At 42.4% G+C, this 13,067-nt stretch overlaps 1 protein-coding gene across 3 annotated transcripts in view; it reads right to left on the bottom strand.

Moving 5' to 3' along the window:
* Positions 1-13,067, bottom strand: part of MPP7 (MAGUK p55 scaffold protein 7) — a 534,209-nt gene that overhangs the window by 299,966 nt on the left and 221,176 nt on the right. For all 3 annotated transcript variants that reach the window (XM_075315522.1, XM_075315524.1, XM_075315523.1), the window contains exon 3: positions 6,355-6,496. In XM_075315522.1, coding sequence (XP_075171637.1) covers positions 6,355-6,391 — 37 coding nt within the window. In that variant the 5' untranslated portion in view covers positions 6,392-6,496. The remainder of the gene's footprint in view (positions 1-6,354; positions 6,497-13,067) is intronic.

Here is a 13,067-nt window from a genome sequence, read left to right as displayed (position 1 = left end):
CAGATTTGGAGCGCTACTGCAAAGAGGAGGGTGCAAAGACTGCTAATTTTAGATGTGCCATGCCAAAAGATTCCAACCCAAAAAGAGTAAATGCTGCCATTAACTGAAAGTGCACTTCAACAAAAAAACAACAAAAAAAAGCAACATTATCTATGCTAATAAATACGTTTATTTACAGTGGGTACGGAAAGTATTCAGATCCCTTTAAATTTTTCACCCTTTTATTGCAGCCATTTGGTAAATTCAAAACAGTTCATTTTTTCCTCATTAATGTACACTCTAAACCCCATCTTGACAAAAAAAAAACCAAAAACCTGAAACGTAGAAATTTTTGCAACTTTATTAAACAAGAAAAACTGAAATATCCCATGGTCGTAAGTATTCACAACCTTTGCTCAGACACTCATATTTAAGTCACATGCTGTCCATTTCTTTGAGATGCTTCTACTCCTTCATTGTAGTGCAGCTGTGTATAATTAAACTGATAGGACTTGATTTGGAAAGGCGCACACCTGTCTATACAAAACCTCACAGCTTAGGCGGCTTTCACACTACGTTTTTTTAACATGCGTCATGAACGATTTTTTAACGCAAAAACAGTTCCAGTGCAAATGTGTTTTCATTTCAATGCATTTGCAATGGACTCGTGTCAACCTGCGTTCACATGTGTTATAGTGAGGATCCAGAGACTTGCAGTTTTTTAACTTTTTTCAAAAACGCTACTTGTAGCGTTTTTGAGCTGCGTCCGAATACTGCAAATTGCTGGATCCTGACTATACTGCACGCAAACGTATGTGAACGCTGGCATGCTGATAGACAGGATCCTGCTTGCTCTACTGAGCATGCCCAGAAACCAGCCTCGCATGATCAGTCTCTCTCTCCACCTCCCTCTCTCCCCCTCCCTCTCTCCCCCTCCCTCTCTCTCTCCACCGCCTGAGAGCGGCGGATGCTTGTAACCAAGGTAAATATCGGGTAACCAAGCAAAGCGCTTCGCTTAGTTACCCGATGTTTACCTTGGTTACGTGTGCAGGGAGCAGGCAGCCCGGCTCCTAGCAGCTACAGACGCTCGTAACCAAGGTAAATATCGGGTATCCAAGCAAAGCACTTCGCTTAGTTACCCGATGTTTACCTTGGTTACCAGCGTCTGCAGCTGTCAGATGCCGGCTCCCAGTCTATCACGTTCAGTTCCCCTCACTCCCGATCACATGACTTCAATGCCCGCCCATAAACTTCAAGTGGCAGGATCCTGCAAAATAACACATGCGTTTTTCTTTGTAAAAACAGAATCCACTTTTACAGCAAAAAAACGTTCATGACACATGTTAAAAAAACGTAGTGTGAAAGCCGCCTAACAGTGCATGTCAGACTGCAGCGCAAGCCGAAGTTTCACATAGCGCACTCCAAAAGTGACAAATGGGATATTTAAATTATATCTTCTTGGACTTTCCTATTAATATCAAAATTATATAGCTATGCTGACATGGATTTTCACAATAAGTACAACAGCTTTATCAACTAAGCTCAGTGATATGTAAGAAATAAAAAAACAGTGCTGCAGCCAATCACTGAGCTCAGCAGCAGCTCTATATTCATGTACAGATGATTGCTAAAATGGTCTAATCTTTGGGTAGTGTAATCAAAGTGGATCTATCTCCAGATTTCACAATATAAGGTGCATACATTATTAAATATGGTCGTTAAACCTGATGAGGCTGGTGTACATTCTGTGGAAATGCATGTTAAGGCGGCTGCATATTTCCTGCCTGAAATTCAAATGAGATCTTGCTGGACTCACAAATTGCTCAACTTCATATCTAGATTATATAGCTATGCCAACATAGATGTTCACAGTAAGTACATCAGTTTCATCAGGTCTGTGAGATTTATTAAAATGAGTTAACTAACTTTAGCCTATAAGCTAAGTGATCGCTAAAAAAACAAAACAAACACTGCTGCAACTGATAACTGAGCTAAGGGGCCCATGCAGTCTACATCCACTGAGATGCTTAGCTTAGTGATTGGCTGCAGTGGTCCATGTGCCGTTAACACTGCAGCCAATTAATAAAAATCGGGGCATTGGTGGAGACAAAACACTGGTCCCGGGGAAACTAAGTAAGGCTAGGTTCACACTTCCATTGTTTTAAATCCATCAGGTCTGTCAGCGACGGATCTGTCGTTTTTTAGATGTCAACTGACGCAACAGATGTGTTTTTCACAGGATTCCGTTCACAGGAATGCTGTGAAAAAACTGATCCGTTGCGTCCGTTACATCCGCTGTGCGGCCGTTTTTTGACGGATCCGTTATGATCCGTTTGTGTTTGGGACAGCCCAGTGGGCGTGCCAGACATGCTGGGCATGCTCAGTAGAGCATGACGGAAACCAGCGCTGGATTCAGTCGTAAGACGGATTACGATGGAATCCAGCACCATAGACATATATTGCAAGCTTGATGGATGGCGACAGATTCCTGCGCGGTACGTTAATTTTGACGGCCCCAAAAACGTTACATTCTGCGTTGTTTCCGCCCGGCGGTCAGTACAAAGACGACTGATGCGCCGCGCAGCGGATGCAACGCAAGGTCATCAGTCGCAATCCACCATGCATACAAGTCTATGGGAAACAACAGAATCCACCAAACAGATTCCGTTCGTTACCAGAGCCGCGGATTGTGACTGATACAATTTAACGGAAATGTACACCTAGCCTTAAGCTCAGTTTTCTTTACACATCATTGAGTCTTTGGGCTACAGTTAGTTGAATATTGCCACCTAATTTAATAAAGTCTTAAAGGGATTGTTCCCTACCTTACAAGCTAATCTAAATGGGAATCTGTCAGCAGGTTTTTGCCCCCCTATCTGAGAGCAGCGTAATGTAGAGACAGAGACCCTGATTCCAGCGATGTGTCACTTACTGAGCTGTTTGATTTTATCAAAATGACAACAATGTTTTCTCTGCTGCAGATCTAGCAGTTATACAAGAGCTCATGAATATGCTGGACTACCTGCAGCACGCTAAGTAGTCCTCTAATGATAATCAACTGCTGATTAAACAGTGATTTTATCAAAACTACACTAAGTAAGTTAGTGACACATCGCTGGAATCAGGATCTCTGTCCCTACATTATGCTGCTCCCAGATTAGGAGGCAAAAACTTGGTGACAGATTTCATTTTATTGGATGCTGGTAGAGAAATAAAGCAAAACCTGATACTCAACTCCCAAATCGAGGTCGCTCCTCCGCATTCAGCATAAGATTACATAGTCAAGTCACTGCACTTTCTAGATAATCGAGACTGATGGGTGACACATTTGCAATCACAGAGGAACAATGATGGTCAGGGAGAAGAGGTTAGGATTTTTTTTATTGTTTTTTATTTTATTTGTACCCCCTGGGCACATTGAGAATAACCTCTTTAAAAAGCTCCAGATTGTTCAAAAAAAAAAAAAAATTAATTAAAATTTTTCCTTTTTGAAAAATAGATAAAAATGTATTAAACCATAAAAATGCTCCAGGCTATAGATTTTCGATTCTACCGGATATTCAACTTACTTTATGCCAAAAATTTTAGCAAAAAGTTTTAGCGCCTCGTGTTGCATTATACACCACTCCCTTTGCCTCGAAGTCATGGACCTTGGCAATAAAAAAGTCAAAACAGATAAATATGGAGCAAAGCTTCTGAGAATGTGGCTTGGAGATACAGATGAAGAATTGTAGGGCTTTTGGCTCTCGTGTTGTGCTTTAATCCTACGTTTTATGGCTAGCTGCCTCTTTTATCACTATAGCAGCACGCCCTATCTGCTGTGGTTGAAGCGGTATTTCTTACACATGCTGCCAGTCGTAGCAGGACGGCATGTATTTGCTGTAGCTTTGTGGCATTAAGAAAACAAAGTCTGAATATATTATGTTTCCTCTCATCATCTAGACCGGAAATAGAGTAAATGAGATTGCTTTGAAACACTAAACGCAGCTTTCCATGTTACTACATCCTATAGTAGCGTCCTCCCCGTACTACTGGCATCAGTTTTCAAGCTCCGCCATACACTTTACATTGCTGACAGCCGAACAGTCGGCTATCTCTTCCAGAGCGTTCCTCTGCCCTCCATGAGAGAACAGCACTAAGAAACCTCTGGTGGTGTGGCTTGTCTGTTAAGAGATCAAAAGGATTGACAGTCCGAAAAGTGACGTGCCTGATCCTTACCACCCCCAACAATCATTTGTCTGAGCGCTAAATTTGTCAATATCGGCGGTTTGACCAGTGTACAGTGGGTGAAATAACTAAATTTCTATTATATTTCTAAAGATGCTATTGACATGAATTTCTTATCAGATATGAGAACCTTCAGTAGTTTAAAAATTCTTCTGTAACGAGTGCCATCAGTATGTTTTGCAACAATAAGGTTATGAAGGTCTTGAGACAGCTCACTGGTTTTACCCATCCTGAGATGTTTTTTGTGTGGCACCTTGGTAATGATACACCTTTTTATAGGCCATCAGTTGACCCCGCTGATATTATTTTCACTTAGTGGCATGATTTCTGTCTAATTACTGCTAGATTTCAGCTGGTGTCATGACATGTCATTTCTATTGCTTTCTGCACCTCTCTTTCTTCATGAATTCAATACTTTTTTTCCTGTATCATTTCTCTTCATCACATGGTTGATGGATGTTTGATTTTTTTTTGGAGGGGTTGTCACTGGCATCTGGTGAGAAATTCACGTCAATATCACCATTAGAAATGCACGGTATTTTTCGGATTATAATACACACTTTGCCTCCCAAAAATTTGGGAAGAAAATGAAGGGTGCGTTTCATAATCCGAATGTTTTAAATCACCAACAAATGAACGATTTGTATAAAAGAAATTGACTTTTATTAATTAGAAAACATTAAAAAATAGACAGGATGTTTCACTCAAGCTCACTCCTGGAAGAAGCGCTACAAGTGCGAAACGTGCGTTGGAGAGGGTGTAGTAAGCCATTATTTGTGTCTATTGATCCCCTGTAGGTAATTCTTGTTATTGTTAGCTTTCTTTGGTTCTTATGAGCCACTGTATTTGTCTTATAACACACTACCTGTTACTATTTATTATTTTTTCCTTATAAATGCTACTATAACCCTTTTGTATACGGACAGGGTGATGTTTATGTGATTTTTTTGATGTGGTGTTCCCAATATAATAATAATCTTTGATACATATTTACCCCTTGAGGGGCTTGCTTTCTTGAGACATCCTGTCTATTTTTTAATGTTTTAGAATTAATAAAAGTCAATTTCTTTTATACAAATCGTTCATTTGTTGTTGATCGTGTTGAGACTCCTAACAGAGGCTCCATGGACTTTTTTGATTTGCATACTTCCCAGGGGGCAATGCACCTAGGATTTCACTGTGTTGAGTGCCCTCGCTGGCTGTTAGCAGTGTTTTCTCTGACTGGTCTCCCCGAGATCAGTGATTGTTATGTCTTATTGGTCTACTAGGCATTGCTCCCACCTGGCCAGAATCCTACTCCACACTGATGAAGGGCGATACCCCGAAACAGCTGTCTGTGGATGGATACCTGGCCTTGGTATTTCCCTTGTCATAGCTTTAAACTAGTCAAGAGTTGGATATTGTCTAAAAGGGCCACTTAATATGGTGGTTATGGTTGTCTCCCAAAAGAGCCACTGCTTTGCTAGGTCCTTCCCGGAGGGATATCTGGCTATTTTCCGTGTCGAGACTCCTAACAGAGGCTCCATGGACTTTTTTGATTTGCATACTTCCCAGGGGGCAATGCAACTAGGATTTCACGGTGTTGAGTGCCTTTGCTGGCTTCTGGCAGTGTTTTCTCTAGCTGGTCTCCCCAAGATCAGTGATTGTTATGACATTTTCAGGATGACGCCTGCAGCCGCAGCACAGCACAACGCCCTCGGCCTGCAGCCCAAGCACAGCACAGCCCCCGCAGCATCGCCTTATTTCACCACTGCCCCTGCCTCCTGTGATCCTGCTCCACCACTGCCGCCGCCCGCTCCCGGTAAGACACTACCAGATTGTAAGATGGACCACTTTTTTTTACCTTTTTTTCCTCTAAATTTGGGGTGTGTCTTATAAACCGAAAAAATAAAGTATTTGCTTAGAAAATTGGTGATGTGTTCAATACTTAATTCACTCTTTGTGTGCCCAATGTGTATTGGGATCTTCAGAAATGGAAGCAATGATGCTGACACATGACAGGGTGGTCTCACTGAAGACTTTGAAGATATATTGCTTGATGTCGTCCAACCTATGGGAGTTTGACCATTCTGACCTCTGTTGATCGTTATACCGAAATGGTTGCATCGAAAGATATTTTTAAGTTGATGGAAACCACTCAACACTTACCCGAGTCACTTCCAGCGCCCGTCGATAAAGCTGGCATGGCTGCAGATGGTCACAACAGCAGCACAGGGAGAAGACAAGTTGAGAGTCAACCGTAGAAATCCAGCGAGGCCACTTCGATTTACCCGATTTATGCAGCTTTCTCCTAAAAAGAACAGAGATATTATTTGTAAATTCCTGCAGCGACGCCGCAAATTAGGCCACTTTATCTACGTCAAAATTTTTTCCCAAACTTTATAAGGTCTGTGAGTCTGAATCCCACCGAAAGTCCATCACCTCTAAATGAAGGGGCCAATTATCATCCTGAAGTAAGTGTGCGGTGAAATGCACCTCATTGTGGCACCGGCACTTAAATCAAGGAAGGAATAATTACGTGCGATTAGACAGAGAAGACAAGGCGAGAAGGAACGGAGCGGCCAGGGAATTGCCTTGTCTGGCGATCATTTTTTTTCCCCCTGTCCTTCGGTCACTCAATAGAAAGCCTGATTTGTCATTTTAATTCCAGGCAGTCAGAGGCGAGGAAATTTATCATCATTCTAGATGAACAGATCATTCTGCTTCAAAGGTAACATTGTTTTGTACATTAGCTCCTGCAGGATCATAATTTACCAGGACATGTAAGAATTGCATAGTGCTACAAACGACAGGTTAAAATAACACCCCCTGATAGGAGCCGCACATTAACACTTGACAAAGCAAACACCGGGCTTGTAATGTACACTGCTCCAAACCAGCCAGTCTGGGGTCCGCACTGCCATCTGCACGGCTTGGGGAAATCACTAATGTTCACCACCAAAAAAATACATATATTGTCATAAATACTTGATTTCTCCTTCTGCATGAAATCTTCTATTATTATTTTTATTATTATTATTATTAATAATAATAATTATTATTATTATAGCGCCATATAGCGCCATGGAGCTTTACATGTGAAAGGAGTATACAAAATAGGGACAGGTACAATAATCAAACAATACAAGGCACAGACAGGAACAGGAGGACAGAGGTCCCTGCCCGCGAGGGATCACAGTCTACAAGGGATACGTGAGGATACAGTAGGTGAGGGTAGATCTGGTCGTGTGGCTCTATAGAGGACTGAGGGTTACGGCAGGTTGTAGGCTTGTCGGAAGAGGTGGGTCTTCAGGTTCCTTTTCAAGCTTGTCAAGGTAGGCGAGAGTCTGATCTGTTGTGGCAGAGCATTCCAGAGTATAGGGAAGGCACACGAGAAATCTTGGATGCGATGGTGGGAAGAGGAGTAGAGAAGGAGATCTTGTGAGGATCAGAGGTTACGTGTAGGTAATTACCGGGAGACTAGGTCACAGATGTAGGGAGGAGACAGGTTTTGGATGGCTTTGCATGTCATGGTTAGGGTTTTGAACTGGAGTCGTTGGGCAATGGGAAGCCAGTGAAGGGATTGGCAGAGAATCTTCTATCAAAATGACACACACCAATCTTACAGAAAGTGTAGATTATCCATGGAATACTGCGTAGGTTCCCTTTGTGTTGCCAATATATCTCTGCCAGCTAAGGCATGGGGTTCACCACAATACCTCTTCTTCCTCCTCACCACAGATATTAGTCCTTTAAGGTCCGTTTCACATATCCGGCTTTTCGCCGGTTTGGCGGATACGGCGCACGACAGTACAACGTATTCAGTACAGTGGCAGCGCAACAAGTGCCGGTTACATGTTTCCATGTGACCGGAGCATGTGACCCGGAAGTTGCAGCGCTGCCACTGTACTGTATCATACTGTACTGGCGTGCGCCGCATCCGTCAAATTAGCAAAAAGCTGGATGTGTCAAACCGGCCTAAAAGGATAAGTCTCATGTTTCATTTTCAAGTGTGCACTATTCCTCTGCTCCCTGCGGGAGCAGTGTGCTCCTGAGCATTGACAGTTCGGACCAGCAGCACGACTGCAAACAGAAGCAGCTTTGGAGGAAAACTGGAGGTGTACTAAAGATGGCTGGACTGTACGCTCCTGTCAGCTGGTCAGCTTTAGATCAGCGCTTACAAGCTCTATTAATAAGAGCTAGTTAGTAGAGATGAGTGAACCGGTGGAAGTTCGGTTCGGTGGGTGTAGCCAAACCAACCCTCCATGGGTTCGGACTTAACGAAAACCCCAATGTAAGTCACTGAATGGCAGTTCGGGTCTCCGTCCACATGAAGCCAGCCATAAGGTGAACACTTCCAGGGAAGGGTGGGCAGGATTTTTCCATTTATTTGTTTTTTTGGGGAGGTGCACACTACATCCTATCATGCTGTTGTTACCCCCAGTGCGAGCTGTTCATACACTGCAAGCGGCTCACACTGGGCTGAGCAATGAGTGTACCCGAGCACAGTGGCTTATGCGAGTGGTTTGCATACGTAAAGCACCCAATCTCTGAACTCGAATTTTTTTTTTTATTTTTTTTTAAAGTCTGTTTTCAGCTCAAAAACTAAACACCGAACATCAGGTTCGCTCATCTCTGCTACTGCTGATCAACCACAGTCTTGGCCAATAAACTAGACGAGCTGCAAACAATAAAATGAAAAATCCTTCCATTCTTGAAATCAAAGAGTATTTCGAATAAGGAATAAACTGCAAATTGATGATTTTTTTTTAACCAGGACTTTGGATTTTTAACCATAAGTGATGATGAGACTAACCTTTTAGGTCTTGCACTGTTTCACACCCTACCAACATAAATTAGTCTTATTCACCAAATAACTTGTATTTGTTTCACCAATGGTTGTCCTTCCATGGACTAATTTTGGTAGGTAGTAACACCACACATGACCTAATGTGTTGTAGAGATGCAATAACCTATCCATGTGGCCTTCATAATTGGCCCTTGTCAAAGTTGATCAGATTCTTACGCTTGCCCGTTTTCTACACTTCCACATCAACTTCATATGGTGACTTTCCACCCATTGACCTGTACCAATATCAAGATACGATCAAAGTTATTCAAAGTCTTCAACTTTCAGTGGTTTTGAATAGAGATGAGCGAACCTGAGGTTCGGTGTTCGGTGCCACACACAGACTTCAGATTTGGAGTTCTGGTGCTATACATATGCAAACTACTCACAAGAGCATCATTGTTCTCGGGTACGCTCGGTGCTCAGCCCAGTGCGAGCCGCTTGCAGTGTTTGAATGGCTCGAACTGGGGGTAACAACAGAGTGATCAGATGTAGGGTGCGCCAAACAAAAAAAGAAATTAGAAAAACCCCGACCACACGCCACCGGAATTGATCGGTTTATGGAAGGCTGCATGTAGGCGGAGACTCGAACTGCCCAAATAGTGACTTCCCTTGGGGTTGAGGTCAAGTCTGGGTCCCAAACCAAACTTTATCTAAGCCGAAGCAAAGATCCACGGATCCGCTCATCTCTAGTTTTGAAATCTAAACATTCAACAAAAAAAAAAAAAATAAATAAAATACACAATTGCTGCAATTTTAAAACAGGAAAATGTCTGGGATTTCAAAGCTCAGGCTCATAGGAAATTGGGCAGACAAGAAGTGGGCCAAACTGTTCTCATCGGTCATCAAATCTGCCTCTATGATAGAGAATGAACAGACTACCGGCCGGAGCTGCCAAAAGTCAATCTGTAAGATCTCTGGGGATCCCTGGTAGAGAATTGGGCCACAGGCTGAGAATCAGTGTACGGAGCTGAACGCGCGGCGGTGCCAAGCTTGGCCTGTACTAGGTGTAGAACACCTCCGGCATGTACTCCGACTCCCAATTACAGCCATTACTCCAATGAGCCAGGGACTACAGGCATGAAGTAAGCCAGTCGAGGGATTTGCTTAATAGAGGATGGCCTGGTGTTCTGCTTGTTTCGAAGCCGTAAGGGCCCTGTAAACATTAGCAGATTTATTTCTTTGGGTTATAAGAATGATGTAATTGAATCGAATGTGATCCTGTATAAGACCACAACACAGCACAACCCACATTACATTTACCAGGATTGCACTAAAGAAAATCACCAATACACACAAATCTATCAGGGGGTTTTCATCAGCCAATTGGCAAAAAATCATTCTATTTTCATTTTTTTCTACTTTATTTCAATTTTTCATCTGATAAATGATAGCTGGTGTCACCCAGCTTTACTAGTGTTGTGAAAAGCTCAATTGACCTACTAAGGGCTGTATTATATGTCAATGGGTTAATCCAGGCTAAATTATATCTGTTGAGTGATGGATCCGGATCTCTGTCACTTTCCCTTTTACTGTCCAAAAATTAAATGTAAATCCATAAATGCAAATGTAAAGCCAGTCTTAAAGGAGTTGACCAACAAAGTTTATTTTAATCGATATTATTATATTATTATTATTATTATTATTATTATTATTATTAATAATAATAATAATAATAATAATAATACCCTGCTTCCCCGAAAATAAGACAGGGTCTTATATTAATTTTTGCTCCCAAAGATGCGCTAGGTCTTATTTTCAGGGGATGTCTTATTTTTCCATGAAAAAGAATTCACATTAATTGTTAAACAAAAAAAAATGAACATTTATTATATACTGTAGAGTAGTGATCATCACAAACCATAATAAACAAACTGTGAATCCTATCAAGAATTTCTTGTTACTACCATTATTTCCATGTACAACATGCCCTGGTGTTCTGTTCGGCGGGCATACTTCCAAACAAAAACTTTACTAGGTCTTACTTTCGGGGGAGGCCTTATATTTAGCAATTCAGCAAAACCTCTACTAGGTCTTATTTTTAGGGGATGTCTTATTTTCGGGGAAACAGGGTAGATCCTAGAATAATAATAAGTTCCACAAATGGATGACATTTAAAAAACTGTTCCTGTGCTGAGATAATCTTATATATGTGCCTCTGCTGTGTACTGTGTAATGGCCGTGTCTGACCATACAGGAACAAGGTCTGATCATACCACTGCTCCTGAGCCAAGGAGGAAGCAAAAGAGTATTAAGACATTACAGCGTGGGATCACAGCTGCTGGTTTCTGTGAATTAAAACATTTTTAAAACAAGGCAGGGAAATGTTTTGACTCACAGAAAGAATAAGAGCAAAAAATCAGATGCAAAAAAGTATACAGACAGGACAGCATGGGATCATATCTGCTACTTTCTGTGATGTAAAATATTTCCTTGCCTGTTTTTAAACAATGTGTTTTACCCCACAAAAAAGAATCAGCTGCGATACAATGTTGTAATGTCTTTATACTCTTGTTTCCGCCCCGGCCCAGGAGCTGTGGTATGATCAGACCATGTCCCTGTGCGGTCAGACACTGCCATTACACAGTACACAGAGGGGGCAAATTTATAAGATAGTCTGAGCAGAGGATGTTTTTTAAAAAATCTCATCCTATTGATTATTGATCTGTTTTATTTATTTTTTTCTTGTACGCAAAAAATAACAAATAATAGCCGCATTAACAACACGCCCACCTCGTTGCCGGAGGATGCAGGTACGGTGTTGTTCGTCGTTCCCGGGGTGTCACACGTAGCGATGTGTGCTGCCTCAGGAACAACGAACAACCTGCGTCCACAACGACCAACGAGATTTTGAAAACGAACGACGTGTCAACGATCAACGATTAGGTGAGTATTTTTGATCGTTAACACTCACTCGGAGCTGTTACCCACAATGAGTTCGCCAACGACGCCGGATGTGCGTCACGAATTCCATGACCCCAACGACATATCATTAGCGATATCGTTGTGTGTAAATGGGCCTTTATTGTCCAGATTTTGACTAAGTGAACAAGATTTTCAATAGGTAAGCAACTAATAGGAGGCAGATGGAATGACAGTAGGATCAGACTACACAGGGTTTGTTTGTAGTCTGTTACCACAGAGACACATAGGTCTTAACAAAGTAGTTCTTATTTGTCAATCAGACTACATACAAAGTTGTCTCTTTTTAGGGAGGAACAAAACTTGAAGTTTTGGAAGGAAATAAGGTTGGAAACATGGATTCAGTGCGTAACATAAAATGGGTCAAAAGAATTACAAATCTACAGGTTAGTAAAGTTAGACCCAACTACAAAGTGTATCTTAAGAACTGGGAATATAAATCTGGATCAATAGTGAAGTAATAATGTAAAATATAGATCAGGTTATACACTCACATGAGAGTTATGGGTGGTTGTCAGTCATATGATGTCTCAGCACTCGACCATTCTGATTTGGGTTAAGGGGGCTTTACACGCTGCGACATCGCTAATGCGGAGTCGTTGGGGTCACGGAATTTGTGACGCACATCCGGCCGCATTAGCGATGTCGTTGCGTGTGACACCTATGAGCGATTTTGCATCGTTACAAAAACGTGCAAAATCGCTCATCGGTGACATGGGGGTCCATTCTCAAAAATCGTTACTGCAGCAGTAATGAGGTTGTTCCTCGTTCCTGCGGCAGCACACATCGCTGCGTGTGACACTGCAGGAACAAGGAAGCTCTCCTTACCTGCCTCCCGGCCACAATGCGGAAGGAAGGAGGTGGGCGGGATGTTACGTCCCGCTCATCTCCGCCCCTATTGGGCGGCTGCTCAGTGACATCGCTGTGACGCCACACGGACCGCCCCCTTAGAAAGGAGGTGGTTCGCCGGTCACAGCGACGTCGCCGGGCAGGCAAGTATGTGTGACGGGTCTGGGCAATGTTGTGCAGCACGGGCAGCGATTTGCCCATGTCGCACAACAGATGGGGGCGGGTACCCACACTAGCGATATCAGGACCGATATCGCAGTGT

Source organism: Anomaloglossus baeobatrachus, chromosome 6 (assembly GCF_048569485.1).
Source record: "Anomaloglossus baeobatrachus isolate aAnoBae1 chromosome 6, aAnoBae1.hap1, whole genome shotgun sequence".
Classification (NCBI taxonomy): domain Eukaryota; kingdom Metazoa; phylum Chordata; class Amphibia; order Anura; family Aromobatidae; genus Anomaloglossus; species Anomaloglossus baeobatrachus.
The sequence above is the reverse complement of the archived record's forward strand: the minus strand, read 5'-3'. Positions and strand labels throughout refer to the sequence as shown.